At 39.9% G+C, this 19,997-nt stretch overlaps 2 protein-coding genes across 3 annotated transcripts in view; both read right to left on the reverse strand.

Moving 5' to 3' along the window:
* Positions 1-11,699: 11,699 nt before the first annotated feature.
* Positions 11,700-19,997, reverse strand: part of SH3YL1 (SH3 and SYLF domain containing 1) — a 50,426-nt gene continuing 42,128 nt past the window's right edge. The window contains exon 11 of one of the 2 annotated variants that reach the window (XM_069851597.1): positions 11,700-12,262. In XM_069851597.1, coding sequence (XP_069707698.1) covers positions 12,063-12,262 — 200 coding nt within the window. In that variant the 3' untranslated portion in view covers positions 11,700-12,062. The remainder of the gene's footprint in view (positions 12,263-19,997) is intronic. The other variant, XM_069851598.1, reaches the window with a different exon arrangement.
* Positions 14,819-19,997, reverse strand: part of TMEM18 (transmembrane protein 18) — a 285,061-nt gene continuing 279,882 nt past the window's right edge. Inside the window, exon 6 of the transcript XR_011336936.1 lies at positions 14,819-14,829. The gene's annotated coding sequence lies outside the window, so the exon portion shown is untranslated. The remainder of the gene's footprint in view (positions 14,830-19,997) is intronic.

The raw sequence follows: 19,997 nt of genomic DNA on the forward strand, positions 1-19,997 counted from the left end.
GAGAAAAGAAAGGACTATAATTATAAAAAGCACATTTACAGTGTGCTTTTCCTTGTCTCTGATGTGCACATTCTACTTCCATAGAATCATAGATTGGTTTGAGTTGGAAGGGTGCTCAAAGATCATCCAGTTCCAACTCCCCTGCCATGAGCAGGGATGCCTCTCACTGGATCAGGTTGCTCAGATTTCAGTCCCTTTTTATTTTAGTAATTAAGTTTCTTTGTTCTGAAAGGCCATGAAATGCTCAAACAGAAATCTAAAAGCAATATGTATGGAACGCTGTAGGATGAGAAAACTGCTGGAGATAGTAGAAAAAAGGTGTCAGGGGGCTGGATCACGTGAAACACACTCAAACAAAAGTTTATTTTCCCTGTTTTTATCTTCCAACCTTTTTCTTTATGTTTTTAGAGAAAAAAAATAAATCTAAATACTTTCTATTTTAAAGTTTTTTAAAAATGGGTAATTCTTGTGTGAGTGTTCTGTAGAAAATTCCATTCTATTGAAAAAAATACTTTTGTCAAAACCCACAGCTCTGATTCAAAGAATCAGTGAAGAGCCACATACTAAGAAGAATAGATGCCCCTGTCAGGACCCCAAAACTGGGACATTGGCCTCCATACACTTCTCAGTGTTTGTGGAAGGATATTCCCTTGCTCTCATCATTTCGGTTAGGTGGGTCTGCACATGGAATGCTGGTAGCTGCACATCTGTTGTGGAGCTCAGGTAAAACGTAAAACAGGGAAAAAAATATCTGTGGGTGGTTATTGTAAGTGCTTGTAGCATGCTGCCTTTGTAACTGTATAGCCTTTAACTTGAAGAAACTGAAACGCATGAGCTGGAAGAAGTATATTTGAAAAAACATCAATGAACACATTCACCTTTTCTACATAAATATTGGAAATTAATAGGAATTACAGTAATGTGCATTCACTTGTTTCACAAAGCATAGATACCATTGCTATCGTTCCGCGAACAATACGTCACTTAAGGTTTTCTTCTTACAGTAATAAGTCCTTCAATAGATTCTTCACAATCATTTTATTTGTTTGGCCACTGTTTGAGTAGTACTTGTGCAAGTTTCATCTTGTTTCAGTAAAGGAGTTGGTTTGCAAGAAGTTTACATCTTCATTTTATTCAGAGTATCTGCTGACCTCATCTGCTGAATAAAGTCCTGTTTAAACTATATCAAAGTAAACTCTGACAGAAAACAAAAATATGCAATATTCCCGTATGATTTTAGGTTTATCTTATTAGGAGTTGGCCGTCCAATTCCCTTTAGCAGCAGAAGGTAGTAAGATGCCCACATAGAATCATAGAATAACCAGGTTGGAAGGGACCCACCGGATCACCGAGTCCAACCATTCCTATCAAACACTAAACCATGTCCCTTAGCACCTCGTCCACCCATCCCTTAAACCCCTCCAGGGAAGGTGACTCAACCCCCTCCCTGGGCAGCCTCTACCAGGGACCAATGACCCTTTCTGTGAAGAATTTTTTCCTAATGTCCAGCCTGAACCTCCCCTGGTGGAGCTTGAGGCCATTCCCTCTCATCCTGTCCCCTGTCACTTGGGAGAAGAGCCCAGCTCCCTCCTCTCCACAACCTCCTTTCAGGTAGTTGTAGAGAGCAATGAGGTCTCCCCTCAGCCTCCTCTTCTCCAGGCTAAACATCCCCAGCTCTCTCAGCCGCTCCTCATAAGGCCTGTTCTCCAGACCCTTCACCAGCTTTGTTGCTCTTCTCTGGACTCGCTCCAGAGCCTCAACATCCTTCTTGTGGTGAGGGGCCCAGAACTGAACACAGGATTCGAGGAGCGGTCTCCCCAGTGCCGAGTACAGAGGGAGAATAACCTCCCTGGACCTGCTGGTCATGCCGTTTCTGATCCAAGCCAAGATGCCATTGGCCTTCTTGGCCACCTGGGCCACTGCTGGCTCATGTTCAGTCGCTGTCAACCAACACCCCCAGGTCCCTCTCCTCCAGGCAGTTTCCAGCCAGACTTCTCCTAGTCTGTATCTGCACAGGGTTGTTGTGCCCCAAGTGCAGGACCCGGCATTTGGCCTTGTCAAACCTCATCCCATTGGACTCTGCCCAGCGGTCCAATCTGTTCAGATCCCTTTGCAGCCTCCCGACCCTCCAGCAGATCCACACTTCCACCCAGCTTAGTGTCGTCCGCAAACTTGCTAAGGGTGCACTCAATGCCTTCATCCAGGTCATTGATAAAGACGTTGAACAGGGCTGGACCCAGCACTGAGCCCTGGGGGGGCCTGGGGGGCCCACAGTGTTGTACGTATTCAAACTGAAGTTTTGTAGTGAGGAAAAGATAATGACAACTGTAGACAACTTATGAATTAAATAGAATCACAGAATCATAGAATGGTTTAGGTTGGAAAGGGCCTTAAAGATCATCTAATTCCAACCCCCTGTCCTCATATGGGAGGTGCTCCAGTCCTCTGATCATCCTTGTAGCCCTATTAGAAGTGCAGAAGTGCTAGATTTAAAAGGGAAGATGCTGTTTCAGGATGCTGGACATGTTATACAGATGTTTCTCCAAGAAGAACACAAGAGTTGAAAGGCCATACACAGAAAGAAAAGATTAAGTGAATACTTGGTGGCTGAAAGAAGGTGAGGAAGAAAAAATGTAACCAGGCAGTCAGACAAGCACAAAAGCAACACTACACAGACTTACAGAATATACAAGCACAGAATAAATATTTGGGTAAGATAGAGGAATAAAAATTTCTTGACTTTTTAAAGCTTTTCTTGAATGAGTAAGAGACTGTTCAGTATTTCTGAATGAGTAAGAGACTGTGTGAAGAAAGCCAATTCTGCATCACTGGTTTTATGTTCTTAGATAAAGGGTTTTGTGGTGTCAGATACAGCTGAGCTTATCTTGTCATACCATCTGGAAGTAAAGAACTGCAATCATGGGATTCAGTTTAAGATTAAAAGAACTGCGATGATATTCCCAGCTACAAAAGGACAAGAGTGGAGAATCACCCTGGCGTCACAACAACATTCAAGAGCTTTCTGCTGTTTTCATAGAATCATAGAATCATTTTCATTTATCACATCAAAATGTATGTTGTTTCTTTAGACTTTCAGATATCAGGTCATACTTCAGAGTAAGAATTACCTTTGCCTTTCTTATTCCAAAATTTACAAAGAGACATAATATATATATTCAGGAGCCAAGGCACCAGGAGGGATTAACCGTATCAGTCATGCTGTCAGTTGACCCTACTGATCTTTCATTGCACAATATAAGTAAATACAGGTTGTAAAAGATCACAGAATCATAGCATCATAGAATGGTTTGTGTTGGAAGGGACATTAAAGATCATCTAATTTAACCCCCCTGCCACAGGCAGGGACACTTCTCACTAGATCAGGCTGCTCAAAGCTTGTAGATGACTCTGTGATGGAAGGTAGAATGTATATTCAGTTCCTCAGGCACAAAGAAATTATCTGCATAGGGAGAAGATACCTTTGTGGGTCAGTAAAACATGAAGTTCTTTAGTTTTTGAGTAGTGCACGGGGCGATTACAGAAAGGAGGTAGAGATTCCTGATAATCCATTTCCTGGAGGAAATAAGAAAAAGGTCTGGGGGATAACCTGATAATTTTATTTTCTTCCAGGAAATCTTTTGGAAAAGTCTTACACAATCTTTGAAATAAACTTTGATGTGTTCCACTGCCCAGAATCATGTTTCCACTAAAGCAAGTAGCAACACTGCAGATTTCAGCAGCGATAAAATCAAGATGTGACTGTTGATGCGGAAGATAGTTCTGCATAATTCATTTTGTGCTTAGAGGCACCAGCCCAGATTTGTGAAGATGTTTTAATTGCTCAGCTGCCATCGAACAGGCAAGCAGTGTAATAATACTTTTCTGTAATATCTGAATCAGATTAGAGGACTTAAATCTTAAAGCCATTGTATAAACCCCTATGATCAACTAATGCTTCAGATCACTTAAACTGATTATGTTCAGTTTTTAATTTAAGCAGCAGCCTCAAATGTAGTGATTTTTTTTTCGTCCAAGGTTATATGTTTGGGTTTTTTGCTACCTATTTTCTTGGTTTTAGAGAAGTTTGAAAAACAAACACAGCAAACCTAAGGAAATTAGGGATTTATTTAGACATGTTAGAATTTTAAGGCTTATTACTCTGCTAATTCCACTAACCTTTACTTATCTTCTAGTCTCCATTGTTCATATACCTACTCTGGTTTCCACAGCAGCTTGTAAAATACCTCCATTAAAAGCCAGAAAGGAACTCGCCATCGATCATGGAAGTTCACTACTTACTTTAAAACCAACAGCTCCAGCTTTGCTAGGGAAGAATGACTTTTTATCTTTGTGATAGAAATCCCAGCTGACAGCCCTGTTTACACTACAAAAAATAATGACTGCTGACAGTCTGAAGGACCTCCTGGTGGGTTATTTATATTTGAAAGATTTGAAATCAACTCTGTTTAGATAATGTTTCAGTTTTGCATCTGGCTTGCCTGCACATGTTGCTCGTCTGCTGTATTAAAGTCAGGGCATCTCATTGGAACTGTAATCAATAATGTCTGAAGTTTCATACTGTCAGCCAGGATCTGTTAAGGTGAAACTGCCGAGTTTCATGTTAAACATTTTATTGAATTGGATTTCAGAGCCTGGTTGTTAGCAGAAAACTCTTCATGTTCAAGAAAACAGGCATGTTTTATATGTAAGTGAATAACAGAATTTTTATTCTGAGATCACTCTTGGAAGAGGAGGAGGCTGCCTGAGCTCCTTAGGCTTGGTATGTACGCTTTGTTGTTAGATATCACCAACAATTAATATTGTTAAATACAAAATCCTAGATTAAGATTGTTCATTTAGGAACAAAAGATCTCAACAGTTTCAAGAAATAATTTTTCCTGAGGTCTGTATTTTCTCCAGTTCAGGAAGTTCTCTATCCAGCTCACTATTTTCCATCTCTTTGTTTTGCCAAGAATATATCTAAACTGATCGAAAGAAGGGTGTTAGATTAATCTAAAACAATTGTCTGCGTGATCTTTAAGGTCCCTTCCAACCCAAACTATTCTATGATTCTATACAAAGTGAGATAGATACATATTTTTATCCAGCATTTGTCTTAGTACCAAAAAAGGCAATGATGAAATAGCACTTAGCTTGAGTCTGTCAAAACGAGCAACTAAGATTAATATACTGCATTAATTCCTATTAACAAGGTAGTTATGAACTTATATTGCTGTTTATTGTAACTTGCCCTTTCTTAGATTTTTCCATTCTTCACTCAGGCCCAGTGATGCATTGTCTCAGTTCATGCTCCAGTTTGGAAACCGTTGGTATAGGATTGAAATTGTGTCTCCTTGCTTAATTTTGCCTGTTATAGAGAAAAAAAAAATCATACTTATTTCTGAAATGCAAGAATGAACTATTTATATACAGAGATCATCCTGAAGGATTGCCAACACAATGCCATTACCATGAGAGTTTCAAGGAATAAATTAATCTTCTCCACTACAGACTCCAGAAATCACTCCAGAAGGCATTTCATACAACCTACCTCTCTCAACTGAGAAAAAAAAAAGACATCTAACATGGGGGGACCTGAAGTATCACAAGAAGGGGTCCCAAATGAAAGCTGGGGAGAAGGACTACTTACAAAGGCTTTTAGTGATAGGACTAGGGCAATGGGTATAAACTGGAGAGGGGCAGATTTAGACTAGACATAAGGAGGAATTTCTTCATGATGAGAATAATGAGGCCCTGGAACAGATTGCCCAGGGAAGCTGTGGCTGTCCCAACCCTGGAGGTGTTCAAAGCCAGGTTGGATGGGGCTTTGAGAAGCCTGATCCAGTGGGAGGTGTCCCTGCCCATGGCAGGGGGCTTGAAATTATATCATCTTTAAGGTCCCTTCCAACCCAAACTATTCTATGATATATGACTAGTAAACCTACCTGAATAGGTACTGAAAAGCAGATGGTACAAACCTAGGTATATTTTTAAGAATAAAAATGCTCTTTGGATAACATGTTGGCTGGTGCTGAATATCTTCCCCCTCTAATTTTGGTTTTGCTTTGTTTTGTTCTTTTTAACATTCACCAGCAATGCAGCATTGAGTTCTGTTCTATCAAAGAGAACATCCGTGTACCAGAAGAAAATAGCCTGGAGAAGAGGAGGCTGAGGGGAGACCTCATTGCTCTCTACAACTACCTGAAAGGAGGTTGTGGAGAGGAGGGAGCTGGGCTCTTCTCCCAAGGGACAGGGGACAGGACAAGAGGGAATGGCCTCTAGCTCCACCAGGGGAGGTTTAGGCTGGACATTAGGAAAAAATTCTTCACAGCAAGGGTCATTGGGCACTGGCAGAGGCTGCCCAGGGAGGTGGTTGAGTCACCTTCCCTGGAGGTGTTTAAGGCACAGGTGGATGAGGTGCTAAGGGACATGGTTTAGTGTTTGATAGGAACGGTTGGACTCGATGATCCGGTGGGTCTCTTCCAACCTGGTTGTTCTATGATTCTATGAAAAGGAATATTCTTGACATCAAGAAGCTTAAGCTAAGGTAATGTTCCAAATCTTGAGATGGCAAAATGAGGGTTTTACTTATTATACAGGAAATTATTATTTTTATGCTATTCCAAGACCAACTGTGATTAGGAATCTTCAGAAAAAGAAGATATGTTTCCTTTGGCTGCTGTGTCTGTGACCAGACTCCAAGGGATCTACAGGGAAAGATACCTGCACAGGAATCTGCAAAGAAGGTCAAGGCTTCTTCAGAGCTTCAGTTGTAACTGGCTTCCAACATGTGAGATGTATAGGATGGCTTTTTAAATGGCAGAAATAGCTGACCAGAAAAACACATAGATGGTAGTACAGGAATCAAATAAATAGCATGGACTGATGTGAAGTCAGTATCCTTTCTGCTAGGTATGTGAGCTACTGAAAAACTACATTAAAAGCCTCTATTGCTTGACCCTGTGATGGCCATGGAGAAAATACTGATTGGATTGTTTTCAGAAGGGCATAAACGCATCAATAATCTCTGTCTTACACTGTAAAGTCAGAAGAATAATGTAGGTTTTAAGCAAATGTAGCACCATTTAACATTTAAAGTCTACCTCGGAGCTACCAAAAGAATCCCACTGATGTAAAATCAGCTGGAACAAGCGCAAGTGTTTTCAGCACTGCCAGAAGGAAACAAGGGGTTAGTCTGAAAAGCATGAAATCAGATATGCAAAAGAAGTGATCCAAAACACATCAAATACAATCTTTGGCTGTGAAATCTTAGAGCAGCTTGCCCCGGTTCCCATTTGTAAGAATCTGATGGCTGACAAGAAACCAATTAGAATAAGAGACTGATGTTTTGAATTTCTGGCTTAACTGCAGCCTTAAGTTTGACATCAAATACAACAGAAGGAAATTGGCAACATTAAAATAAAAGACACACTAAAGGGAATACCAGGCTGAGAGCAAGTAATGGCCCGAGGCAGGTCTGAAAAGGGAATGGGCAGATCTAGTTTCCACAAAAAGTGACCACCACAGAATGATCAACTCAAATTAAACCCCTTATTTTTAAAGACATCACCTCTGCTTAAAAAAAAAAGTTCATTTTGGCCCAGATTTCAGCAGTTGATAAAATCTTTCAGAATGGCACCTGTTTAAGTGACTTTATACTTCAGGAATCAAAAATGTCTCGCAAGCAGCTGGAACTGTCAATCTGCGACAATACTTTTGCATACAGGTGCTTTATTTATTTCCCTCAACAACATTATCTAAATTTATTGTGAGGCATAACTCACATTTAATTGCATGAAAATTACGGTCTAAAATGATTTAAAATCCTTGGAGAAATGCATTTGACTAGCATTTGCATTTGGAAAATAAAATTCAAGTGTGAGAAAGCATAAAAGGTACCGAAAAGGTGGTAAAATTAGGACATTCTTAAACTCAGAATTCTAGTAAAGTTTGTTGTGAGACCATCTATCTGAACTGACAGAACAACAGCTTTCATTTATAGCAGTGATGTGAGAATTTAGGCTGCCAAAGCCAGTTACTCAGTCTCTTCTCCCCTTCTGCCCACCAACTATGTGGTATAGTGGTTAGCATCACTCAGATGTATAGAGGGAGGCCGCAGGAAGATTGGGTTTAATTACTCTGGACTCTACCAAACACACTTCTCAAGCTTTCAGCAAGTCAACTATTAAAAGGCCATGGACAACACAGGAATTGTGCAAGACTGGAGAACAGCACAGAGGTGGAAAAGAAGAAGAGAGGAGGGGCAGCGCTTTTCTTCAAAAATTCTTAAAACAAAAAAATTACATATAGAGTCATAGAACCATGGAATGGTTTGGGTTGGAAAAGACCTCAAAGCCCATCCAGTTCCAACCCCTCTCCCCCTCTTTTGCCTTTGCCAGGGAAAAGGTTCAAGAATCACTGAAGAGAATTCCAAAGCTGGTACTGACTATGAGCTTTATAAAGGCAAATCCAAAGACTCATTTTAGTGATACAGACGCCAAAGTTCCTCTGCAGTCTACAGTCACCAGAATTTTCCCTTCTACTCTTAAAAAAAAGGATGTATGTAAAGAATTACAGGATGGATTTCAGATATAGAACACATGAACATCAATCAAGCGTTTGGGTTAGCATGCATTAGTTCACACACTCCTGAAATTTAAGGAGCTATTTACACTTAATTCTAGATGAAATCAACTAAAGCCTTTTCTAAAGACTGAAGCTTGCTATTTCTTTCTGTTTATTTTTATTACATTAGTTATGGCGTGGGAAAAGCCCAAAGGTCTTCTTTGCAGTATTTCTAACTCAATTAAGAGCAAGAACCAATTAAAAACTCACAAATGGTTTCCCACGAACTTTTAGACCAAAGCGTTGGATAAACTTAGATTCTCAATACATCCTAATTTGATTTCAAAATGTTCTGGCCAAGTTTTTTTTAGAAATAGATGCCTATAGGTAAAATTCTCTGTCTATGTTTAGGTAACACAGAAAGAAGGTTGAAATTTCAAAAGTTCTGTGCATCTAAGTACCAACAATAAATAATTAACATAAATAGCAGCAGTTTAGTTCCCTTTAGATCAGAAAATGCCTTTAAACATCTACTGCAAAGTCTATGTATATAACTATTTTTGTCTTCCTTATGATCCTATAGGTAAAAGCCATGTATAGAACTGGTAGAAATGTATGCAATATGAATTTAAGACTGGTAAAATTTGACACAATTTATAAAAAATCTGGTTTCAAAATCGGAGCAAGTATGGTTAGACCTACTGTAGAAATCTGCTCAGCTTTTAAAGGAGAAACTCAGTCATCTTTCAAGGAGATGCCACTACTCAATCCTGAAGAATTTCTGCCTGCCACCTTTCTCACGATTTATTAAGACAAATAGAATGGAACATCCCTGAGGAAGACATTCAGTCAGGGAACCCCACAGCTCTGTAACTACTTTTTTCTCTTCTAGTGAGGATACCTAACGATTTGGTCCTACAGACACCTATCCTCCCAAACCCCACTAAAACTTGGATAATGGGCACCTCATAACTGGTCAAATGAACACATTTAATACTTTGCTCTAGAAGCCTCATTTAATTCAATACCATCTTCTTCTTCTGGATTTGGGTGAGGCATCCTGTGGCATATACATGGACTTTCTTTCATGAAAAACCTTTCTTACCAGAAGCGTATCTTGGGTGACTCTATATCTCTAGGGTTTTGTTCCTAGACCTACTGCAGAGAGCCTGACATATAACCACCTGTTCCATACGGATCTCTTAGTTTATCACATTGTGCAGCTTAGCTTTTACTGTGAAGTGTTTTTACTGCAAAAAATGATTTTGGAATTAGTTTAAGCCCACTAACGTCTGCTGACCCAGCCTGAGTGAAAGGCACGTAGAAGCAGGCAGTAAAGTTCTGTTGTGCTTCAAGAAGATTTGTTTTTGACAACCAATGTCTTTTCTCACGTTAGGCTGATCCACTGAATCTTCTCTTTCCTATGTTATATTTAGATGAAGAAAGAAATATTCCAGGTATGAGATATGCTTCCCATTTAATATTTTCCTTTCAAAATGCAGCCTGGATTTAGCAATTAATCAGAGTTACTCTACAGAGTCTACCAACAATCACGAACGCTTAGATTAGACAATCCTCATTTCCCCCTGAACTCAGCTACGGCAATCCAAGAAACCCAATTTACATAAACGATAAAAAGCTTTTACCGTGCGAGTTCATAAATTCTGACAGTTTCATGGAAGAAGACACTTGAGATGAGTTAAGAAGCTTTAACAACCCTACACAAAGGCAAGTACGCTGGCTGAAAATGCTGCCAGCATTCTGGGAATGACTAATGAAGTACTACAGCACAATTCAGCTGGTGGATGCTTCAGCTTGTACCGCTTCACTGAAGTGCAGCAACGGGGTGAAACACAGGCGGGAGTGATTCTGCGAGCGCATGGCATATCTCGCTCTGGGTCTATGATATTATTATTAGTCCTATTCACTGAGTCTTGATGTTGGATGTGTTTTCTTGATTAAGAAGAAACAGATGCACTCTGTGAAGGATTTTCATTGAAAAGCAGCAAACACGTTTGACTAAATTTCTTCTGCCTCAGTTTGAGTTTGTTTATCAAAAACCACGTGGCTCAGCCTGAAAGAAAACCAGAAATTTTTGTCCACAAGTGGAATGGAATGATTTTTGAATAATGATAAGTCTTCCTCTATACTGGGCTTAATTATGGCGTTCAGATGGGGTAACTTTTAAAGCTAAACAGCACCTGATAGATTAGTAGATCATAACAGCAGATCCGCTGCAACTTGGTTGCTGGAAAGATCACACCTACTAATTTTCCATCTGATGCTCACGGTACTGTTAAAAGAAACAAGGACTTAACAAAATACATTTTCAAGTGGGGAAAAGCTGAGACTCAGGAAGCATAATTATGATCTTGGCAAATTCAGCACTTCCAGCAATGAGAAGGAAACTAAACTGGTTTTCAAAAGCTCCTAGTCTCATTCTCACTTCTGCTCAGATTTGTCACATCAACTTTCAAGTCAATACCTGCATCCCTAAAATGAAATCTGATTTACAAAAAATATTCATAATTAAGTTGAAATCTGAGAATGGTAGTGTTACACATCAATCCTACGTATAGCCTACAGAAATATCTTCCCTGTCATACCGTGTATAATTTACTCTATTTACTCTGTAATTCACTCTATATTGCTCTTTCCTTAAAGATTAAACAGTAACAAAATCTTAAATGTGAAGCATCAGGAGTTTTGCAAGCTCACTTGTGAACCAGGCAGAGATTTCTCTATCTCGCTTTCCATCTGTGCAACAAGTTCCTATGGGAATCAAGGGACATCATAAACATACATACCTCACAGGAAGGACTATTCATGCATTTTATTAAACAAACTTTCTGAAGTGCTTAAATTCTTCAAAGATATCAGAGAAGCCAAACTGCTAAATTGTTATGGACTTGTTTAAATAAAAGTCTTTGTATGCCTAACACAGACAAACACTGGGGACCAGACCTGAAGTAGTTACTAAGAAAAACTGCAATGTCTACACTGATTCTTAAAACCAAGTATAAAGGTAATTTCTTCTGCCATACCTGCAAATAAATACCTGTGTTTAGTAAAAGTAAAGAACTCCAACTCAGAAATGGTTTGAAGCAAATTTTAGAGCTTTTATTATAGAAAGAGACTGTAAATTAGAATTTAATAGAAATCAGTATTTTTTTCCAGCATGTCTAGGTTTAAATTGATTGTAGTTTTTCCCCCATGTAAAAAATAAGTCCATATAGTAACACAGAATTGAAACTAGACACAAATTGCAGTACTTTTTATATGACAACTTGCTCAAAAATAGAACTTCATCATAAATTGACTATCACCTAATGTTTATTTAATAAATAAGCTTAGGGAGAAGTTTAGGTTATTTAACACACTTAAATTTTGTTTAGAATAGTCTTGATCAAGAATCTCATTTTAATAAAATCTGAAAAGTTAAAATATATTTCTTAGTGTAAATATATTACTGCTTCAACATTTTCTTCTATACAATTTCAGTTGTTGGTCACGGCAACATAATTGGCTGGAAAGATGCCAGTTTGTCCTCCTATTTTTCCTTCCCACCAATCAAACTGGGAATCTGTTTTGGTTGTGACTGTGATTTTGTCTCCAGCTTTGAAAGTCAAGTCACCTGGCTGTTGTCCTTCGAATGAATAAAGTGCTGTCACTTCGACTGGATTACTCCGAGAGTTACCTGAAGTGAAAGAAATTAAATAAAAAGGAAATTACTAAACTGCACATACAGTAAGTCCAGAAATACAATATTCTTAAATGACAGTAGATAACAGTGATAAAGGCACCAAAATAATTTATCCAAGTATATAAACTGCTGATGAAAACCCCCTCCATTTCAGAGCAGCCTGATACAGTGGGAGGTATCCCTGCCCATGCAGCGGGGTTGGAACTGGATGATCTTTAAGTACCCTCCAATTCAAATTATTCTATGATTCTCTGATTTCCACTACATTTTTAGGTAAGTGAAATTTGGATTCTAGCCTGTCTGCACGGTCTATTTAACAAAGAAGTACTCCATACAAAATAAAGATCGGCAATTTTTTCTCTATGCCTCATACAGTCAAATAATTTTTTACTCTCTTTAACTGAAATATATGAGCTACTTGCATTTGTTTAACGATGATTTAGAAAACAGTGAAATCTCTCACATGAATGCATCAAGAAGTGAAAAATGGAAGGCGCAATGGAAGACTAGTTAAGAGGAAACAATGAGGACGTTTACACAGTCAGGTGGAGAGATTTCAGGATGCATTGCTCAGACACACACGATGCCTGCACAAATGTTCAAGCATGCAAGATGAAAGGCTTTTAGTACTTGGCTACACCTGCTCGCTGCCAAAACTCCTGCAAAAGGGGAAACCCAAGCACTTCTTAGTCTACACATTTCAAATACAGAGCTGGAAAGGATGGTGAGAGAAGCACTGATATAACTTTTTTTCAGCAGTCTGTCGTCAATAACTGCTACTCGCAGAACTTTCCTTCTAGTTACTTTTATCACTTCAAAAGAAAGAGGAAAAATCCTTTTCCACCAAGCCTCCTAAATACAAACTGTAGCCAAACTAGGAAAGACAGAGAAGAATAATGGACTACAAACGTGTGCATAAACACCATAGATATTTATTTCCCACCATGTGTCAACATATACGTTCATTCCATGGGCCAGTTCTTCCCCTTCATGATCTGCATTTGCAGCAATCATCAGATATAGAATCACAGAATAACCAGGTTGGAAGAGACGCACTGGATCATTGAGTCCAACCATTCCTATCAAACACTAAACCATGTCCCTCAGCACCTCGTCCACCCGTGCCTTAAACACCTCCAGGGAAGGTGACTCAACCACCTCCCTGGGCAGCCTCTGCCCGTGCCCAGTGACCCTTTCTGTGAAAAAGTTTTTCCTAATGTCCAGCCTGAACCTCCCCTAGCAGAGCCTGAGGCCATTCCCTCTTGTCCTATCCCCTGTCACTTGGGAGAAGAGCCCAGCTCCCTCCTTTCCACAACCTCCTTTCAGGTAGTTGGAGAGAGCAATGAGGTCTCCCCTCAGCCTCCTCTTCTCCAGGCTAAACACCCCCAGCTCTCTCAGCCGTTCCTCATAAGGCCTGTTCTCCAGCCCCTTCACCAGCTTTGTTGCTCTTCTCTGGACTCTCTCCAGAGCCTCAACATCCTTCTTGTGGTGAGGGGCCCAGAACTGAACACAGGATTCGAGGAGCGGTCTCACCAGTGCCGAGTCCAGAGGGAGAAGAACCTCCCTGGACCTGCTGGTCACGCTGTTTCTGATCCAAGCCAAGATGCCACTGGCCTTCTTGGCCACCTGGGCACACAGAATTATCTGGCCATGTGCTGGGAGAGTGTTGATTGTGGAGAATCCAAATACTGTCTTCCTTCATCACATAGTCTCTGTCTCCTGATATCTGTATTCATGATCTAAAGTCACAGATCATTATTTTCTCTCATATAAAACCAAAACCAGATGAGAATGCCCATGTTCATTGGGTCCTCATCTCCACCAGTTACTCCTACCAAAAAAAGGCAGGAATACTGCTTTTCTAATTATCTTTCTTACTTTCACACTTGAAACCCTTACAGACCAAGTATTCACGAATTACATTATCTTCCTCCAAGAATTCAAGCATCTGGTGCAGTCAGGATGATATGATGTGTTCCCATGGAAAGTGCTGTTCATAGCAAAATGCACAAAAGTGAAAGACACTTTGGCTTTTTAGTCCTAGTTTTCTAAAGAAAATACAGTGGCTCATGACTCCTTAGGTGCTAAGGCACGAAAACAATTATGACTCAGTTGCATGTAAACATGGAGAAAAGTGTGTGGTTTACCCCTGTTAAATATTCAGGCAGCACACACTGGTAAAAGTGCATTTTATAAATTACTATAAATGCTACAAATTCTTGTACTTTGACTTCTTGACTATATCTGTTTCCATTCCCAAAATGTCCAAGTGGATAACCACTCAAGAAGAATTAGAGTTACTGTATAACTGCCCAAACTATGTTAATATCCTTGGAAAAATTAGATAATTGACAGAACAAAAGAAGAGACTGAAAGTGCTAGAGGTGATGATGACAGCTTCTTTTCATTACATTCAATAGAAGAACTGTCACCATCACTTTACGGCATCCAACACACACACAAAAATAACGAGACCACGCCGGTGATTCTTTTTATTTGACAAATTAGGAAAATCAACTACAATTGCTTTCAAAATAGTCCTTTTCTGAGCTGACACACAGCTGCACATGATGCTGCCAACGTTCAAAGCAATTCCACAGATCATTTAGTGAAAGGCTATTTGGGATGTCTATTGGTTTTGCTTTCACACTTCACTAATTGAAGAGTTTCCATAGTGGATTTTTTTCAGTTTCATAAGGAACTTGATGTTATCTTGCTGTTCACTCTTGCACACTGACGTTTTCCAACCGAGGGTTAGAAAACAGCTCTATTCGAACATGCAGCCGCTCGTACTGAGTGAAGCAATCGAGCTGAGCCTTGTCTCATTGTGACAGGTTAGAACATGTTCTACAACCATCTCTTTGTCTCTCCCTTCCCACTTTTGGTTCCTGAGCTATAGGGTTAGGCTCAGAACTTGTAATATGCTGGACTTGTAGCAAGTAACAGTTACATCCTCCATCACTGAACCTGCTTTAAGACTCTAATTCCTCTTTCAGAAACTCTTGAGTATACTGAAACTGGCTCAGTAAAAGTCAGAAGAAAAAGAAAAGGAAACAGATAAAAGTTAAAGCGTGAAAAGGTGGAACAGAAGATGATTGTGTGAAATACTGAAGTGCAGGAGCACATTCAATGCACCTCAATCATGCCTCCAGTTACTATTTGTTCTGTTGTATGAACAAGATTGTTCTATGCATTGCCCTTCCTGCTTTTTAGCCCTGTGTGTGTGTCTTTCCAAACATGTAGAAACCTCCAAGCACTATAGCTGATTATGAAAGTTGGGTTTTGTGTCCCTGCCGTATTTGCTATCATTTAAAAGCATTTTCAGCTTTATTCCTGTGAGCTATTTTATAACAATTCCTACTTCATTTCCTCTAGAAGCCTTCCCCCATACTATAGTTGCATTTTATTTCTCACAGATTCTAATCCTTGTGCTTTAATTCTGTGTTTTTGTAGCATAAACCAAATAGAGTGCATATTTATTGCCACCAGAATGCAGCATCCGATGCCTCAGATCTATATGGATCATTCCAACATCAGTTATCTTAGATGAACGCACTGCTATGAAATCTACCACATACATACCAAGCGGGAGCTATTTCAAGTTCTTGTTTCCCGATTCCAGTTTGACATGAAGGAGTTTTATATAAAACTGTTACAGTCAACATGAAGATTGTGCATATTGAAATCACATTTGCAGCTCACACAAGATGGTGCTACAGTGCTGCATACAGCATGTGATACTGAAATCATTGAAGTTTATGAGTATGCACGCTGGAATAAAAACAAATTACATTGTGGAAAAACCTTAATTAATGGTATCTGAATACACACAGCACAATTCTACAAACACAGTGGTCAAAACAGCAATGCAGAAATTTGGGATGATGATCAATTAAAGCAGCAGCCAGCATACATATTCAGTGCTCTAGCATATATGGCATATGCTTGATGATAAACTGCTCTGACCACAACATCCTTTCCTTTTTATTCATCTTCACATATGTAATAATTTGAACTTTTTGTTAAGAACTACCGCTACGGATTAACGACTCGATGAGGTAAAAACTAGAGTGAATTTATGGCCTCTTGAGCGCACTGCAGTACCAGCCCCAGAGTGAATGAGAGAGAGATAAAACTATCTTTAATTACAGCACATTTACTGCAGAATGGAAGCATTCTCTAGAAAGCTGCTACTGGCTTAATTTCTCTTAATCAGTCGAAGTGTGCCAGAACCTTTCTTTGACTCTCAGGCCAGCTGGCATAGACTGGCCACACACATGCTAATAAACACCATCCAGAGAGGAGAGTCACATCCAAACTACTTACTGGCCTCTGCACTGGACTAACTCCTAAACCACATGATAAATTATCTAGGCAAGTGCTAGGTGAGAGCAATGCCAAGGAACTTTCTTACAATACACCCACATATTTAACTGAGTTATAGCTCTTGGGGCCATGCCTTCAAACTGTTTAATTTACTAGTAGATGTAGCCGCTAGTTTCCCATTCTAGTACTAAAAATATAGGTCTATTAGTAAAATATTAGGCTGATTCTAAGACTAAGTTTTAGAGAAAAAAAAGGTATTTTATTTTGGGTTCAGCTTATTATGCTTTCAAGAACTAATTCTGACTTGGAAGGCAGAATAGTACAGTCCAGCTCTGGGACCCAAATTTAATTTTACTGATATAGTATTCCCTCGCATGTCTGAAGCTGAAGAACTTGCAGAAGAATTATATATAAAACTGTGAAGTGTTGCTTCTGACCATTGACAGTGATAAAACTGAAATAAGTATCATGTGCTGTATTAAGGTGGGTGCTGGTCTCTTCTCCCAAGTGAAAGGTGATAGGAAAAGAGGGAATGGCCTCAAGGGGCACTAGGGGAAGTTTAGATTGAACATTAGGAAAAATTTCTTCACAGAAAGGGTTCTCGGGCAGTGGCAGAGGCTGCCCAGGGAGGTGGTGGAGTCCTTTTCTCTGGCGGTGTTTAAAAGGGGGGTAGATGAGGTGCTTGGGACATGATTTAGTAGTGGACAAGTATGGTTACAGTTGATGATCTTTAAGGTCTTTTCCAACCTAATGATTCTATGATTTGGTAAATGGTCTGTGGATCTGCTTTCTTTTGAAGTGGAGAAGTTATAACATTGCTTCTCTCGGGACACAACTTACCATATGAAAATGGAATTGTCTAGGTAGGTATATTTTTCCTTGGAATTTAACAGTCTCTCTCACTGAATTTTTTTATGAAACCTTTAGAATGCATGCCTACAGTTACTGTGATTTAAAAATCAATCCCAACAAGCAACATATTCAACATAATAACTTCTACTTCCTCTGTATTTTGTAGAGAAGTATACAGAAGTGACTGGAACTGCCAGACAAAACATGAAAAGTCAGATGAGCCTCCAGTATCAGAGATGGCAGAAGTTGTATAGCGCTGGTATAAAAGCGCCACCAAGAAGTGTCATCTTACAGAAAAGCTCTAACAGAATTCTTATTGATTACATGGAGACCTAAAAAAACTAAGCAACCAGACAAACCCTGTTTGTGCACCAGAAGTAAGAGAAAACCAACAAACAGACCAAAAGATGGAAAACAGCTAGTGGATCTAGGCAAACACAAACATCTATGCTTTTAAAAACAAATATATCAAGTATCAAAAAGGTTTGCTATCACTAGTACAGTGTTCAGAGGCATCGAAAGCCTTGGGTATTGCTCATGGGTTTAGGATGAGAGCTTTAACTAACAGTGAACAGACATAAATCTTAGTTCTTTTCTGTTATGGGATGCTGGGCTTTTGTTTGGAAAGGATTAATATTTAGAATTTGGGAAAGAATTCGAAGCAGGCTGAAGAACCAGGATAATTTGTGGGTCATGCAAATCAGTGAGTAAAAAATGATAGTTGGTGCGAGCAGCAATTAAGAGTTTATAGGAGATGTGAATGGCCACCCTTAGCAAATGGTCTGGACAACACCACCTGCTGAGATACAATTATGAGTGTAAATACACATATTGATTACACTAAACTGCCTGAAGGATGTTTGATCCAATTTGATTCAATTATCACATTGAAAAGGAAGACTCCGACCAAACCACAACTGATCATGTGAAAGAGGAAGACACCACTAGCTTGATTCATTAGCTTTACATGAGCCAGCAACATGTCATTGCAGGAAAGACGAAGAGCACGATATATCAGGGCTGCATTAGGGAAAGTATTGCCAGCAAGTCAAGGAAGGTGATCATTCCTCTTTACTCAGCACTGGTGAGGCCACATCTGGAGTGCTGGGTCCATTCCTGAGCTCCTCAGTACCAAAGAGACATGGACATGCTGGAGAGAGTCCAGCAAAGGGCCGTGGGAATGATGGAGCATCTCCCTGCTGCAGTGACTGGAGCACCTTTCCTATGAGAAAAGGCTGAGAGAGCTCAAACTGTTCAGCCTAGGGAAGAAAAGGCTCATCAGCCTCTATAAGTATCTGAAGGGCAGGTGGAAAGAAGACAGAGCCAGACTCTTTTCAGTGGTGCCCAGTGACAGGACCAGAGGCAATGGGCACAAACTGAAACAGAGGAGGTGGTGTCAGGAAACACTTTTTTACTGTGAGTGTTACTGAGCACTGGAATAGGTCTCCCAGATAGGTGATGGAGCTCCACTCCTTGAAGATACTCAAAAGCCATCTGGACGTGGTCCTTGGCAACTGGCTATGAGTGGCCCAGCTGGAGCATGAGGGCTGGACCAGATGACATCCAGAGGCTCCAGTGGTGGATTCCCCTTCCCCGGAGGTGTTTAAAAGGGGGGTAGATGAGGTGCTTGGGGACATGATTTAGTAGTAGACAGGTACAGTTGGAGCTGATGATCTCTAAGGTCTTTTCCAACCTAAAGATTCCATGATTTTATGATTCCATTTAATGTCTTACGGTTCATCATGAGGTGGATATGAGTCATTGCATTACACTCAAAGTGAGCTTTAAGGGTAGAACTAGATTTTGAGTACAGAACCCAGTCAGCATCAGTTATTCAGCTTCTACACTCACTGTTAATATGAGTTTCAACTGGTCTTATTCTTACTGTGATTACTGCTGCCCCTCCTCCTTCATATTTTCAGACTTGAGGCTTATTGAGCTACATTTTGGGTAGGGTTTGGATAGGAACTGCAAAGACCAGAGAGATACATTTTCTGCTAGATCCAGCACACTGCACGAGGATGTGGAAGGCAAGGGGTGGGCAGAGAAAAGAGCACGTCATAAATTCTGAAGGCATCATGGTAACTACTAATTGACAGGGATAGCTTCTGAATTAGTACTAGGGCTCATGATAGTAGGAACTAAAGACCTAAAATATTGACTTGAGGAACACAGCAGCATTGGGCTCCAGTGATGCCTAAAGGCAGGCAGAGAAATGGCTTAAATTTAACTCTGAAGTAGTTAGGTGAACTGGTAAGTTCAACCTGAAAGAAGTCCAATCTGAATCAAGCCAGAAGAATGAGATGAAAGTTGGATTCCGCAGGGAGTGCTTTTGGTTTTGTTTAAACTCAAAGACGTACCTAACCTGAGAGTCAGTGGAGGACTCTAAAAGATGGGTAAAGCGATAGAGTAGGAGATCAACTTTGAAGCAAGAACTGAATCTAGATGAGAGTAAAGGAATATTGAATTTGCAAAGGTCAGAGGGAAGGATGTTGCAACGATTGATTCATAACAGGAGAAAAGCCTTGAAAAAAACTGGAGATGGAAAGAA

This window comes from Phaenicophaeus curvirostris, chromosome 2 (assembly GCF_032191515.1).
Source record: "Phaenicophaeus curvirostris isolate KB17595 chromosome 2, BPBGC_Pcur_1.0, whole genome shotgun sequence".
NCBI classification, from domain to species: Eukaryota; Metazoa; Chordata; class Aves; order Cuculiformes; family Cuculidae; genus Phaenicophaeus; species Phaenicophaeus curvirostris.